The sequence below is a fragment of the Olea europaea genome, unplaced genomic scaffold (assembly GCF_002742605.1).
Source record: "Olea europaea var. sylvestris unplaced genomic scaffold, O_europaea_v1 scaffold1167, whole genome shotgun sequence".
In the NCBI taxonomy this organism is placed as follows: domain Eukaryota; kingdom Viridiplantae; phylum Streptophyta; class Magnoliopsida; order Lamiales; family Oleaceae; genus Olea; species Olea europaea.
Window position 1 is genome coordinate 57,747 of NW_019229074.1, and position 16,083 is coordinate 73,829.

At 34.2% G+C, this 16,083-nt stretch overlaps 1 protein-coding gene across 1 annotated transcript; it reads right to left on the reverse strand.

The window, feature by feature from the left end:
• Positions 1-7,197: 7,197 nt before the first annotated feature.
• Positions 7,198-10,250, reverse strand: LOC111373807 (beta-glucosidase 40). Its single transcript, XM_022996374.1, has 11 exons — positions 10,206-10,250; positions 9,984-10,059; positions 9,636-9,707; positions 9,465-9,552; positions 9,127-9,382; positions 8,926-9,041; positions 8,447-8,670; positions 8,250-8,281; positions 7,972-8,074; positions 7,708-7,816; positions 7,198-7,467 (listed from the first exon to the last, which is right to left on the reverse strand). The coding sequence occupies exons 2-11, from the start codon at positions 10,042-10,044 to the stop codon at positions 7,296-7,298; spliced, it is 1,233 nt and encodes a 410-aa protein (XP_022852142.1). The 5' UTR covers positions 10,045-10,059; positions 10,206-10,250; the 3' UTR covers positions 7,198-7,295.
• Between the last annotated feature and the right edge of the window lie 5,833 nt (positions 10,251-16,083).

The window sequence follows — 16,083 nt, forward strand, 5'->3', positions numbered from 1 at the left end:
AACCAAAGGCAATAAACAAGAAACGAAAAGCTCCTAATTATGCATCGCGAAGAGACAATTTCAAGAAGGCTAAGAAGTTCAAAGGAAATTGTTACAACTGTGGCAAGGCTAGACATCGTTCAAGTGAATGTCGAAAGCCAAAAAAGAATGCTCAAGCCCACATGGTTGCAAATAACACTCTATCTGATGGACTGCAAGAAATGAGTTTATCTGCAGTATTGTCCGAATGCAACATGATTGGAAATACTAGAGAATGATGGATTGACACCGGCGCTACCCGCCATGTGTGTGCGGACAAGGGGATGTTCTTCAACTATCAAGAATTGAATGGGGAACAACTATATATGAGAAATTCTGCAAGTTCCAAAGTTGAAGGACAAGGCAAAGTCACTTTGAAGATGACATCCGGGAAAGAACTTGTCCTCAACAGTGTCCTACATGTGTCGGATATAAGAAAGAATTTAGTGTTCGGGTCTCTACTTAGCAAGAATGGTTTTAAACTTGTATTTGTATCCGATAAATTTGTATTGTCTAAGAATGAGATGTATGTAGAGAAAGGATACATGTGTGATGGAATGTTCAAGTTGAACGTTCTTACAATTGTATCGAAGCAAGTCATTATGAATAAAACTATAAATCGAAGCAAGTCATTATGAATAAAACTATAAATTCCGTTTACTTGCTTAAGCTTCCATGTTTGTGGCATAGTCGATTAGGACATATGAATTACAAATCGTTGTGCAGACTAATAAATCAAATTTTAATTCCGGCGCATAAAATCAATCCTAATCATAAATGTGAAATATATGTTGAAGCAAAATTGGCTAAAACACCGTTCCATTCAATACAAAGGAACACAACCCATTTTGAATTGATCCATAGCGATATATGCGATCTAAAATTTGTACAAACTCGAGGTGGTAAGAAATACTTTGTGACATTTATTGATGATTGTACAAAGTTTTGTTATGTCTTTCTTTTGAGAAGTAAAGACGAAGCCTTAGATGCATTCAAAACCTACAAGGTTGAAGTTGAAACACAACTTGAAAAACGAATAAAAAATATTTGTAGTGATAGAGGAGGTGAATATAGGGCACCGTTTGAAAACTTTTGTTCTGAACATGGAATTGTTCATCAAACAATGACACCTTACTCTCCTCAATCAAATGGTATTGTAGAACGCAAAAATCGAATACTTAAAGAAATGATGAATGCCATATTAATAAGTTCGAGCTTACCACAGAACATGTGAAGGAGACTATTTTAACAGCAAATAGTCTTCTTAATAAAATATCTCTTAAGAAAATGGAAGAGACACCATATGAACTATGGAAAGGCCATCCTCCATCCTACCAATACTTGAAAGTATGGGGGTATTTGGCTAAGGTTGAGGTACCTAAGCCTAAACAAGTGAAAATAGGTCCTAAAACGATAGATTGCATATTTATTGGATATGTTAATAATAGAAGTGTATATCGATTTCTTGTACACAAATTCGAAATACAAGACGTACACGAAGGAACCATAATTGAATCAAGGAATGCGACATTTTTTGAAAATATTTTTCCTTACAAAGATAAGAAAAATACGAGTTCTAACAAGAGAACATATGAAATTACCAATGGAATTTCAAATGAGGAAAAATCAATGCATAGTAAAAGGGTTAGGACTTCCAAGACGTTTGACCCTGATTTTCTAACCTATATGGTAGAAGATGATCTAAAGACTTTCGATGAAGCAATGTCTACATCGGAAGCACCGCATTGGAAAAAAGCTATCAATAATGAGATATATTCAATAATGCAAAACCATACATGGGAATTGGTTGATTTACCTCCCAGTAACAAGCTTTTAGAATGCAAATGGATATTCAAAAAGAAATTGAAAACTGAGGGATCCATTGATAAATATAAGGCTAGATTGGTTGCTAAAGGATATAGGCAAAAACAAGGACTTAATTTCTTTGATACCTACTCACCCATGACTAGAATCACGTCCATAAGGTTGTTAATTGCAATTGCGGCAATACACAATCTTGAGATTCATCAAATGGATGTAAAAACAGCATTCCTAAACGGTGAGTTAGAAGAGGAGATTGACATGGAACAACCTGAATGGTTCGTTTCTCCTAACCAAAAACACAAAGTGTGTAAACTTGTTAAGTCCTTATATGGATTAAAACAAGCTCCTAAACAATGGCACAGAAAGTTTGACAAAACAATGTTGTCAAATAGATTCAAGATCAACGAATGTGACAAATGTGTATATATTAAACATACACCGTATGCCTATGTAATTGTATGTCTATATGTGGACGACATGTTAATAGTGGGCAATAGTCACGAAATGTTACTTAACACCAAAAAGATACTAACAAAGCATTTCGATATGAAAGATATAGGTGTGGCAGATGTAATCCTAGGGATTAAAATCTCTAGAACGCAAGATAAAATTGTACTTTCACAATCTCACTACATAGAAAAAGTATTTAAGAAGTTTGACGTATTTGAGGAAAGTCCTGCAAGAATTTCTCTTGATCTGAGTATGCACTTAGTCAAGAATATGGGAGAAAGCATATCACAACTAAGATATTTAAAAATAATTAGCAGTCTTATGTATATTACAAACTGCACTCGATCGAATATTGCTTTTGCGGTGAATAAACTTAGTAGATTTACAAGTAATCCAAATTATGATCATTGGAAGGCTTTGATGAGAGTTCTAAGGTACTTGAAGTATACATTAACCTATGGATTACACTTCACAAAATATCTTGTGGTACTAGAAGAATTTTGTGATGCGAATTGGATATCCGATATGAAGGATTCCAAATCCACTAGTGGTTATGTATTCACCATTGCTGGAGCTGCTGTATCATGGAAATCAACAAAGCAAACGTGCATAGCTCGATCAACGATGGAATCTAAGTTTATTGCTTTAGACAAAGCTGGAGAAGAAGTAGAATGGCATTAAAATTGCTTAGAAGATGTTCCATATTGGCCCAAGCCAGTACCTGCGATAAGTATACATTGTGATAGTCAATCAGCAATTGGAAGGGCTCAAAGCAGCATATATAATGGTAAGTCTAGACATATTCGTCGTAGACACAATACCATTAAGCAACTGATCTCAAATGACGTTATCTCCATAGATTATGTGAAATCAAAGGAGAATATTGCAGATCCACTTACAAAAAGTTTGCTTAGAGATCAAGTGCGTTGCCTACCGAGAGGAATGTGATTAAAGCCTACTACGTAAAAGTTTTTGCAATGGTAACCCTACCTTGTTGACTGGAGATCCCAAGATCTTGGTTCAAAGAGACAATTAAGTTGTGAAAATTCCATGAAGCATTTAGGAAATTAGAATTCCTAACTTATTCCTATGATACTAAAGTGCTTTCTGCAGAGTGAATAGAGGCTAAGATTATCTTTTAATGATTCTTATATCTTGATTAAGTCAAGTGGAGTAGGGCAGAATACTCTTAATAGGAGGTCACCTATGCAAGTGTGAAGTGGGGCCGCTTCGATAAGAATTGTTTAAGGTTTGAATTCTCTAAACACTTATGAAACCAAAAAGGGTTCAGGGCCAAAATGAGCCAAGTCATAAGAACTAAGTACAGAATATGGAAGATATCTGTGTGAGTATTATTCTCTTGACTTACACCAAAGGCTAAGTGGTTCAAGACCTATGATCCACCAATTAGCCGAGTAAATCTGATAGTATTTCACTAAGGGAGGTTCAAGGCCAAAAATCACCATCCCTGATGCAGTATTTTTTCGCACCCTCTCTACATTGGATCATATCATCACATTTGCATGTGCGTACCCGAATTTCCATTCATGTGGGGGATTGTAGGAATTGGTTCAAATTATTAACCAAAAATTGGAAAATGAAAAGGTATGTAAAAGTGGAAAATGAAAAAGTGTAACTACGTGTCAATTTTGACCAAATATTCGGACTTGATCCGATGGTCAAATTACAAAAGTAAATATACCAATTTATTCTATTCGTCGAGTAGATCGTCGTGGTATATTTGGAATCTCGAAATCAATTCCGGATGAATGAAAAATTGCGGACCAAAATTGGAAGAAATGAAGTGTTGCAACTTTTCGAAATGTGCAAGTTTTGGCCAAGTGTTGTAATTTTTTTAAAAGGATACATATTTTGACCCACACTACTTCATTTGCACCCTTTCTGCATCTATAAATAGAACCCTATGGACATGATTTTGGGTACACCAATTGCATTGAGCTTTCATTCTCCCCTTGTAATTCTCTCCTTTCTAATTCCATAGCATTTCATACATTTCCTTTGTAGAGGGAAAATTCTGTCAAAAGTTCATCGATTTCTTGTGGTTTGAAGTACTACTACCACAAATTGTGAATCCATTGTATCTTGGAAAACAAGTGTCATTCACCGTGAGCATCGTAGCAAGGTAATTTGTCTTAAGGAAAGATATAATGTCTCGCCTTAGATTATTCTCTATTTCTACTCCTTCTTAATCCTTGTTTTGCATAATCTTTATACCGAAACTCTGTCCAAATTTTCATTCATATAAATTGTGTTTTGATTACGCTCTTGCTAGTTAAAATTGGTCAAACTAATATATCAAAAACCAACCCTTACATAACCCTTTTTATAAATCATCTCCAACAACATCTGTGTTAATTCTTGTTTTCAATATCGGAAAATATGGAAAGTTTCATGTTTATGAAAGATTTGAAGCAACTATGAGCAAAGAAACACCCTAGTCTTCCAATACTCGTCCACAAATACATACCATTAAAGTCTCTTGCGTGTTTGTTGAATCCTCCAAATACAATTCATTTAGAAAGATAAGGGTCGGTCCGTCTCTAACAGGGCATTTTTCACTTTCTCAATATGGTCAATTTATGAATGTAGAGCCGTGAGTTCGGTTGTGTTTTCTAGTAAAAATATTGTCTTCAGTTGTGATTTTCCATTTGAAAAATGTCCATGTCGTCGATAGCAATATTTCCTCAACCATAACAAAAGCATTTCAATAAGATACATTTCTAGGCCTCAACGCGGTGAAGAGAATTACAGCTGCAGATGATTTACCCACTTATGTGAAAGAGCCCTGACGTAACACCTTCTCATACTTGAATAGAATTTTGATTATTAACATTTGCAAGTTACAAGATGAAAGAAGACCTTCCATCCATGCCCTTCTGTATATTACCAACACACTCGAACAGAAACCATTAGACACCAAAATCATCGTACCAAGTCTACCAAGATAAATGGCCGACGACCTTGATACTCAAGTAGTAGATAAATTTCAAAATTGTCAAATATCATAAGCCGCCAAAGACTATGATCCATATCCCTTATGCCACACTAGGTATATCCTCCAACCAGGAAACCAGTGGCTTTCCAATGGAGTAACAACGCATTTAATTCGATTCAAATTTTCTTTGCTCACAATCTTTCGACCATCACATACAAAGGTAGTTTCAACTCATTTTATGTTAAGATTTGAGGTTCCATCTTAAAAGGTCAATCTTGTTAAATGGAGTAGCCAAAAATCTTATAAGTTGATCTATATTTTCATCGTTATTCGGTGTAAAATATTTATCGCTTAACATGTCCTCATAAGATGGTGGCCGTTTGAGCAAACCAATCTTTAAATCCATATGCCCATTTATTGAGTCTTAATCGGATCGAATCGCTAGTTAAAACTTAATGGACTCTGATTCCATGTTAAGATTTGGAGTTCTATTTTAAAATGTCAACCTTGTTAAGTAGAGTAATCTAGAATCTTATAAGTTGGTCTATATTTTCAACGTAATTCGATGTGAAATTTTTATCCCATAACTTTATTCACTTAGAATGCTCATGGAATGAGCATTATTTGTCGCTTCAAAAATCAGAAAACTTCTTCAAGGATTATCAGGCTCAAAGGTTTTGTTAACAAAATTTTACTAAACATTTAACTGACAACTCATTCCTTCTTTAGCACAACAAAAATTGGTTTTGTTAAAATCCCATAGATACCAAACCAAGCCTCATTGTCGAAACTAGAAAGATACTGATTTAGAGATTCCATGAATCGTGCTTTTATATAAATGAAATCTAAATGTCTGTGACGGTGAGAGTTATCAAATTTAAAACTACATATATAAAGAAAAAATAATTTCCTCTCTAATTCCAAGTAAAAAGTCCAGAACATTTTTTTCCTAAAGATAAGAAATTATGATTATTGAAACATAAGCATAAATTTGACAAGCATTGGTTAAACCGGTGAGTTCTCAAAGAGCAAAAGATTAAAATCCTTTTTAAATTTTCAATTTTGATATTAATTTTAGAATTAATAAAAAAAAATTAAAACATCATTATTTTATATGTGAATTCTATTTTAATGGATTAAATTAGCATTATTGTGGGGTTGACTTTTGCACTATAAAAGCATGGGGAATTTCATTGTTTGAGGCGACTTAAAGAAATAACACTTGAAAATGCTCATTATACATTTTATATTATATTATTTTGATAACTCGATAAAAACTCATCTTTATACACTATAAGAGATTCAATTCATTCTTCCTCGCCCCGTATGCTTGCTTGACTTTTTGATTGGCTATTGCCATAAAATATATCTATGTTAATTGAGGATAAGACGCATGTGAATTCTGCGTCTCTATAGCTTATCTAATCATGTCTAATTTGTTGTAACATAAAATTATAAGTTTTAAATTTCAAAATTAAAACCTTTTTTAATTTTTGGTTTTGATTTAATTTCAAAATTAATAAAAAAAAATTAAAACACCATTATTTTAGAGGTAAATTCTAATTTAATGGATTAAATTAGCATTATTTTGGGATTGATTTTTACACTATAAAAGGATAGAAAATTTCATTGTTTGAGGTGAACTTAAAGGAAAAACACTTGAAAATACTCCTAAAACATTTTATATTCTATTATTTTAAAAATTTGATAAAGGCTCGTGTTTTATCTCCTTGATATGACTCCCTAAGACTTGCTTTCTAACTCTCCCTTATATTTAATGTTTATGTTATTGTTGAATCCTTGTGCTATGTTATTTATATTTGTTATGTTAATTGATAATCTATCTACACACAAATCACTTATTTTTCCCTTGACATAATCCAGCCACACACCGATTGATATCTACAATTGAAGAAACATTTTGTATGGAATAGGTTCCTGAACAAACACAAAGAATGAATGTGGTTTGCAGTTTACATTCATATATCTTTTTTGTAGTGTGTGTTGTGTGATACAGTTGCAGCAATTCCATGGAGCAAAATTTTAGCTATGAAGACAAGAAATTCTTGAACCACTTAACAGAATCCTTTGCATATCTCTTGAGCTTGTCATTATAATCTACATAGTACAGACCAAATCTGGAGCTAAATCCAGCTGCCCATTCCCAATTATCCAAAAGGGACCATGCAAAATATCCTTTCACATTGCAACCATCTTCTCTGCATTTTGAATAATATCAAACTAATTAGGACACAGTATTATTTGATGAATAGACAAAAGACACAAGGACTTCTTTTTATATGGCGGTCTTTTAAGGTTAAAAATGATTTAAGGTAAGTTGTGTAAAATAGTTGTAAAACATACTATAGATTATGGGATTAAGGTACCTGAAACGAGGATGTTAAAGATGGATGTGTTGCCATACTAGAATAAGTAAGATGAGAAATGAGGAAACATACACAATTGCAGCCAACAAGTTCGTGAGATAATCATTATGGTATTTGATCCTTTTCGTGTCCTTAAGAGCATCCTTAATGGAAACAAGTGGACTATTTTCATCATCCATTCCTGTTAAACAATAATCTAAAAATGAGAAATCAATGCTCCAATGAAAATAATAAAAATAATAATAATAAAATAAGTACTACAAGTTTACACCCTTTTCAGCTCCGGAAATTTCACTTCTCAAAAGAAAGTTTGGCTTCTGGTTTTTGGAGATTTACCATTTTCAGTAATTATGACAAGAGGGTTTCCATACTTTTCCCTGATGTAATTCATTAAGCTTCTTATACCATGAGGTACAATGTACAACCATATGGAATTTGCCTGCAATTTTAAACAATCAAGTTAACCAGATAAATGTATCTTAAATGACTGCAGTATTATAAGCAACTTTCGTGTTTACCAAAAAAAAAGTTCTTTTCTAGGAAACGATTAGTTTGTAAAGAACATTAACAAAGTTCCATGATATAACGTATATTTGACTTCCTTGAGTGCATACCCTGTCGGCTATAGGCTTTCCATCTTTGAACGCTGCAAACCATAAGAATTCAGGAAGTTAGACGAACATAAGTAACCAGCATGTGTAGAACGACATAATGAATTGCAGAGAAGTACTTTTTCTATAAAGTTGGATTAATTTGAGTACAAAATCATCCAAAGAAAGAAGAGCTGGAGAAGCGTTGTTAAGGTACATACGGAGAATAATAGCACCAGAGTCTGCAAGGGAGTCATTCAGCAGAACACCGATTAGGTTGGTATGGTTCACATTAGCATACCACGTTGTGTAGTGGTTTATGCCAATGAAATTAAAGGAGCCCTTCAACTTGGAGGATTCAGCCTGAGTAAATCTAGGTAATCGGCTTCCTACTCTTGTTTTCATAGAGTTTGGATAGTCCCCGAGGATTAGGGGCTCCAAAAACCTAGCACAGACGTTCTACTATCAGTATAAACAACTATATCCATTAAGAACCGTTTTTCGTACAAAGTATTAAAGAACATAATAGACAAGATTTTAGCTACGCTATCTAGTACTGTCTAGTCTACCTTACCAAACATGCCATAAAAGTAAACAATTTAAGCACAAAAACGCTTAGCTTGAGATATAAAAGAAGGTAGAAATGAATTCCCTTTCTATATTATCATGAAAGTGAACAGGCACATATAAAATCCTTTACCAGCCCAAGTTCCAATCTATTGCTCTTTGAGTGGCTTCTATATCCTCTGAGGAGTTTGTTTTCGACTCATACCAGAAGGAATCAAGTGATATTCCAATTGATCCACGTTGCTTTGGCTGGAAATAAAAAAGATTAAAATGATCTACTTGAACAATAAGTAATTATACACTTTTAGGATGTTATTTCACTTATTATGATTACCTGGTACTTTTTCTTATAAATGTCCACTGCTGCAGCGTGTGAAAGAAGCACGTTGTGGCCTACGATATAAGGCTCAGTTGCTGAATTTCCAGCCCTGCAAAATGAGTGAAGAAGAATGGAACAACGCCCCGGTGCCTCAAGCCCAATATCATAGCCTTGTACTGCAAAAGTATGAGGCTCGTTGAATGTAATCCAATGCTTTACTCTGTCACCAAATTCCTTAAAGCATGTTTCGGCATATACTGCATAATCTTTTCTGTTAAAAGAATAAAAATTAAGTTCTCATTTTTTTTAATTCTTTGATATTAGTAGTAAAAGAATAAAGTTTGTCAACTTACATGCTTTGCCGATTAAGCCATCCGGTGTATCTGTCTTCCAAACTTTGAGGCAGGTCCCAATGGTAGATAGTCACATAGGGTTCTATACCTGATGTCATACAATATAATGCTTCAGTTGATTTTTATTCCAGAAGCAAAATTTAGCGCAATATGATCAAATATCAAGATTACCGTTGGCTTGTAAAGCATTGATGAGATTATTGTAATGTTTAATTCCTGCTCGATTGATTTTCCCTGTACCATCTGACAGCAGAAACAGATAATGAGAAGTTCGAGCTCGGTTTTGCAGTGAGATTGCACAGAAAATTTCTAGTAGACTCTCCATACTGTTTGTTTACTAGGCACTAGCTTATCACGAATTGCGGTACAGGTTTAAAGATTCAAGAGCTAATATAAACATCCCATTTTGCATTTTAATTTACGCAAGGATTCGTGTTTCAAGAAACGAGCGAGTTTTACACGTAGCATGTAACAGAAGTCCGTTCTGGAGAGATCTTTTAAAATTTAAAGTAAGCTTACTAGGGTAAATCCTGGACCAAGCAATTGAAAATCTGTAGGCATCCATTCCCAGGTCTTTCATAAGCTGTATATCTCCCTGAATTAAGATAACCTTAAGATATCATGTGCTTCCTTTGTTCTGTACATGCAATACTCGATAGTACAATAAATAAAGACTTAAAATTCTTTTATTTCTTAATATCAGAAAATTATATATTGAGCAAGATCAGTAATTTTACTTACAGGGTAAACATGATACTGATTCACGGCTACATCAGCATTGCTTAAATCAATTACCTTACCTGTGAAAGACAATTTTAGACGGTATTGGACATAATCAAGGATGTAAAAGAAGTTAAAGTTTTATCTGCTGTTGTATTGGTACAGTATTTTGTCGAAACTTTTACCAGAGGAATGTGCAAATTGGTCCCAGATTGTTGAACCTCTTCCTTCTATCTTGACAGCTCCTTCATACTGTAAAATTGCATTGATAATTAACATTAGAGACTGCAAATGAAGAATCTATGAAACATAATGCAGGAAACCAGTAAAAATTGTAAACTAACTGATGCGGATATCCATTTACTATTTATTTTCTTCCATTTACTATTTATTTTCTATTTGGACTATTAGTTATATTCTATTTGGATTATTATTTATATTTTTGTTATTGGGTTTGTTTAGCGGGTTTGGCCCGAGCCCTTCTCTTTAGGGTTTTTGTTTTGTTATTTATTTCTGTTTTGTTGCGTATTTGAGACAGTTGATGAATTGATGAATTAAATAATAGAATGATTGGGTTGTTGCCTATGGCTTCCTCCTTCTCCCCTTTCCCCTGATTTCTACTTCTTCTCTGGTTTTTCCCCCCCTTCCTTTTCGGCCCTTTTTCCCTTCTTGCTGCCTTCTTCTTCTTCTCGCTGGAATTCTACTTGCTAGTTGTGCTATTTTGCAATTTCTAATTATTTTGCAGGAATCATCTCTCATCCTGCATCAAAGTGGTATCAGAGCCAAAACTTAGATAATTTTTCATCCACAATTCAAAACTTTCTTCCTATCCTCTTCCCAAAAACTTGTGGAACAACACAAACAAAAAAAATTGTTATGAGGCAGCAGTTTTCTTGTTCAATTTTCTTTCTAATTGATTAGGCAAAAAAAAAAAAAGCGTTACTGTTCACACCCGAAAATTCTTTTTTTTTTATTTATCGTTTTCTGTAGTTCCCAAAAAAAAAATCGTTACTGTTCACACCTGAAATTTCTTTTTTTTATTTTTTATTTTTTATCGTTTTCTGCAGTTCCCAAAAAAAAGTGAAAAAAAAAGAAAAAAAAGGATAAATAAATAAATAAGAGAAGAAACGTCTTTTCTATTATTTACAGGTACATCTTTTATTCTGGTTGATCTGACTTGACTACTTCGACGAACGAAAGGGAAGTTCTTACTTTTATTTATTGTTGGTTTATATTACTATTTCATTTTGAAATTGCATCAATTAAATTTTTGTGCTGCTGCTGATCTATTTTTATCTAAATTCACGTAATTGGATTCATTGACCTCGTTAAATCTCACTTTAATCTGCTTATTTTACGTGATTAGGTTTTGACTAGTATTTGACCATTGTTTTATTATTTTACATATACCAGCAGTACTAGCTTTTTATATATAATTTTAGTCCCAAATTTTAAATTTAAAAAAAAATAGCTCAAATTTTCATTTTCCATTACTTGCACTTTTTGTTCGTTGATCTCTCCATTGTATGTCATTAAATTGCTATTACAGTGCATGTAGTTACATATTGGTCATCTTGTCACTTCTAGCTCTAGTACCTTAAACATGAACCCCTCACAATTCGATGCACTCACCCAACAAAAAGCGGCTGTTCAAACTCAAATGACCGCTACTCTTGAAGAGAGTAAGGCCCTATCTGTTAGTTTGAAAAATTTTAAACACATCTCTCATTCGATTGATGTTAATAATTCTAAGGTGTCCCATAATAGACAATATCGTCGACAAGGTAATCAAAAATACTTTCGACCCGATCGTAAGGATAGGGATAGGAATAGGGATCAGATTCGTGAGCGAGAACGAGATAATTTTGAAATTCTTACTCAATGGAATGCCCTTAAACAAGGAAATCAATTAGTAACTGAGTATATCGCGCAATTTGAGGAATTTCGAACCAAAGGTCATTTAATTGAGAATGAGAGCACGACTTTGAGTAGGTTTAGCCAAGGTCTGAGATATGATCTTAAGCGCGAGCTTTTCCTTCGAGATGTCACTACTCTTCATCACGCTTACTCTTTAGCTCGAGATTATGAGTTGATTATTAGTACTCCATATGAAAAGCGTGGTCATCGTCGCTCACGCATCTCATTAGCGTCGCCTCATCATAAGTCTATCATAAAACCGTCTCCGTCTAATATTCCTCCTATTTGGAAAAATAATTGTAAAGGTCGTGATAGTCCAAGATCTTCTTTTCCATGAAGAAAGCATATTGACAATCATCCTTCGGTGTCATTGGCTACAATTCCTCCCGTTAAGTCCCTTCTAGGACCTCTCCCGTCTGATATTCCTCCAATTTTGAAAAATAAGGGTAAAATTTTTGATAATCATCATTTGGCTTCATTGGCTCCACCTCCTCCCGTTAAGTCCCTTCTAGGACCTCCCCCTTCTAATGGTTCTCCAATCTTGGAAAATCAGGGTAGAATTTCTGAAACTCCAAGGTCTTTTTCTCACTTGTTGTGCGTCAACTGTAAAGACTTTGATCACATTGCTTCTAAATGTCCTAATCAAACCTTAGTCATGGAAGAACGAAAGAATGTAATAGAGGAGCCGTTAGAAGATCTAGTCTATGAACCTAAACTTGAAGATTTTGATGACTTGGATGATAATGAGGACACTTCCTTAGGTGGAATCCAAACTCTTCTCGAGACTTTGGATACTATACCCCTTATCTCCGACAATTCTCGATCACATGTTATATGCCATACCCTTACCCCCAAGTTAAAGAGCTTGATGATGTCACCAGTCACCCTTGAAAAATCCAGTCGCCTGTGGTTAACACTAGGCAAAATTATCCACCACTGACCAACTTCAAATTGATAGTCAAAACAAAAGTACTAACCAAAATTCTGACAATTTATTACAGTCTCTACTCCAGAAAAATCTTGGGAATTGGGACTTGATCCCTCAAACTGTTCAAATTGCATATAACAATCTTGTGAACTGGTCTTTAGGTCTAAAACCCTTTAAGTTATTCTTGGTTGTGAACCTTTGAAACCTCTAGACCTAATTCTCATGCACCCACATGCTTGTGTGTCTATGTCAGTTGAGGTAGTTGTATCACATTTTCATAGCTTGCATATTGAGATCAATAAACAATTTGAAGCAAGTAAAGCATTATATAAACTTCAAGTTGATTGGCATAAACAACATTTTGAATTTAATATTGGGGATTATGTTATATTGCAAGCGTGTAATACTGGTCTTTTTAAAATTTCAGAGCATGTTGGTCAAAATGCCAATGTCAATGACCTTTTATTTATGACCACCATCCTATTTTATTTGTTACGGACTTCGATGCTTACAAAGGCTATTTTAGCCCCTCTGATGACCCGTTTCTACTCTCACATGAGAATTCCCCCACTGAATCTTTTGCCATGTCTGCTTCAATCTCACCTATCACAGCACACAAAAATAAAATTGATGTTATTTTGGATGAACAGCTTGTGTTGACCAATGATAGAGAGATTCAGTGCTTTCTTGTTCTTTGGATGGATCGACTTGATTCTGACGGTACATGGATTCCCAAAGAGAGACTTCAGCGGCATGAGCTAAATTCATTGGAGCTTTATAAGAGTCAGCAAAATTCTCATTCGCCTAAGTTATCTTGGTCAGCTCATGTTTTTGCGGGTAATTTGCAATTGGCATCGTGATCATTTGTGGAATTTCGATATTTGGTTCGTCAGAAAGATCGTCCCCCATGGCATGACTTGGAGCATTTAGCATCAGATTCATTGCAACATTTTGATTTATCCACTCGACGGGGTCGAGTTTTTCTCCACCCCGAGAGAGTTGATGCGGACATCCATTTACTATTTATTTTCTATTTGGACTATTAGTTATATTGTATTTGGATTATTATTTATATTTCTGTTATTGGGCTTGTTTAGCGGGTTTGGCCCAAGCCCTTCTCTTTAGGATTTTTATTTTGTTATTTATTTCTGTTTTGTTGCGTATTTGAGACAGTTGATGAATTGATGAATTAAAGAATAGAATGCTTGGGTTATTGCCTATGACTTCCTCTCTCTCCCCTTTCCCCTGATTTCTACTTCTTCTCTGGTTTTCTCCCCCCTTCCTCTTCGGCCCTTTACCCCTTCTTGCTGCCTTCTTTTTCTTCTCGCTGAAATTCTATTTGCTAGTTGTGCTATTTTGCAATTTCTAATTATTCTGCAGGAATCATCCCTCATTCTGCATCACTAACATAAGCTTATGTCCACTGCACCACTGTATTAAAAGCTCAATTTAGCAGGTAATAGGTGCACAATTTTGATAAGTGGGTGGCAACGAATTTCCAAAGGTATAATGAATAAATCATCTAGACATAACCATGGCAAAACACATTTACAAATTTGCAAAGGAGAAATTTTACTTTTGAAATGAAAAAAATACCCTTCTAATATTTGAAAATCATTAACATAAAATTGCCTTCCTAATAATCAATATTTATTGCTAATAAATCCCTAATTTGTACATTCTTAGTTCTTTTTAGAGAATATTTATTTTATATATTCTCTCCTCCAAAAATTATCTTGTATTGTTTTTATTTTTTCAGAAACCAATTATTATTTCCGATAAATAAATTGCACATGCTCTTTTTCAATATTCAGTGTTCAAATGTATTGTTTAAGAACTTGCCCCGTTTGGTACCCATTTTTGTAAGAATGAAAATGAAAAATATAGTAATTATGAAATTCACACAAGAAATAGAAAGTCAAATATAATGCCTTAATGTTATGGATAACAGTAATAAATTGGACAGAATTAAAGAAGAGAAGCACGGTGATGTTTGTTTGTTGTCATATTCATTTCTACCACGACAATGCCACGAATATTTGTGTGGCGAATTGTTAAAATATTATAAATAACAGCACAAAAATCCAAACCAGTAAAGAGAAAGTGACATTATAAATTCTTGGAAGTATCTAAAGTGATAAATAGATAATTCCTTTCAAGTCAAGAACACAGACATGTACGTGTATAAATATATGCTTGTGTATACAAAAATTGGGTCCAAATGTCCAATGACATGTATGGTTATAACTTATAATTATGGATGAATTTAACCTCAAATTTTTAGCCACTTTCAAGATTTCTCAAAGGAGCACATAATGCATGGTGCATGTTAAACAGAAAGGAGTTAGAGATAGAATAAACTAACCTGATAAGCTGAAGACGCCGTCCCAAAAACAAAACCCTTTGGAAAACTTGATCTACTAATGTTCTTTGCACAGCATATTTGGATCACAAAAAATGTGAATATCAACCCTATTTTTTTTCTCCCCAACATTTGGTGTATATGTATGTGATGTCTATATACAGAAATATATATAGAGAGAGAGAAACAGATGAAAGTTTTTAAAGACTATTCAAGGCTATATTGTGTATAAGAGGATAAAGATCGTACAGAAGCAACAATGGAGGAGTGTGTGTGGTGTGTGTGTATATATATATATATATATATATATATATATATATATATATATATATATATATATAGAGAGAGAGAGAGAGAGAGAGAGAGAGAGAGAGAGAGAGAGAGAGAACAATGCATATATTTGTTTTTTCTCCATTCTCGGCTATAACAATGGATTGGCATTTCTCACTAAGTATTCTAGTTGTTTCTTATGCTCTTTGTTATCGTCACACTTGTACTCTTTCGACTTGCCGCCCCATTTTTTCTATATCCCAAATCTTCTTACACTTCATGGGTGAATTGACTTAATCGGTTTACCCATCTTTCTTTCTTTTTAGAAAGTTGATCGGGGCAGCCTATCTGTCCCTTCGGGCAATCCTCCGCCCCCTCGGACAGTGCTCTATCACCTTTAGCACTCTCTCTATCCCTTCGGA

Excerpts from the sequence above, each read along its gene's own strand:
- LOC111373807 (XM_022996374.1), bottom strand. The coding sequence starts at position 10,044 with ATGAAAGACCTGGGAATGGATGCCTACAGATTTTCAATTGCTTGGTCC. Across the intron at positions 8,075-8,249 it reads GAAAGCCTATAGCCGACAGG|GCAAATTCCATATGGTTGTA; the intron begins GTATGCACTCAA and ends TTAAAATTGCAG. Across the intron at positions 7,468-7,707 it reads AACTTGTTGGCTGCAATTGT|AGAAGATGGTTGCAATGTGA; the intron begins GTATGTTTCCTC and ends TTCAAAATGCAG.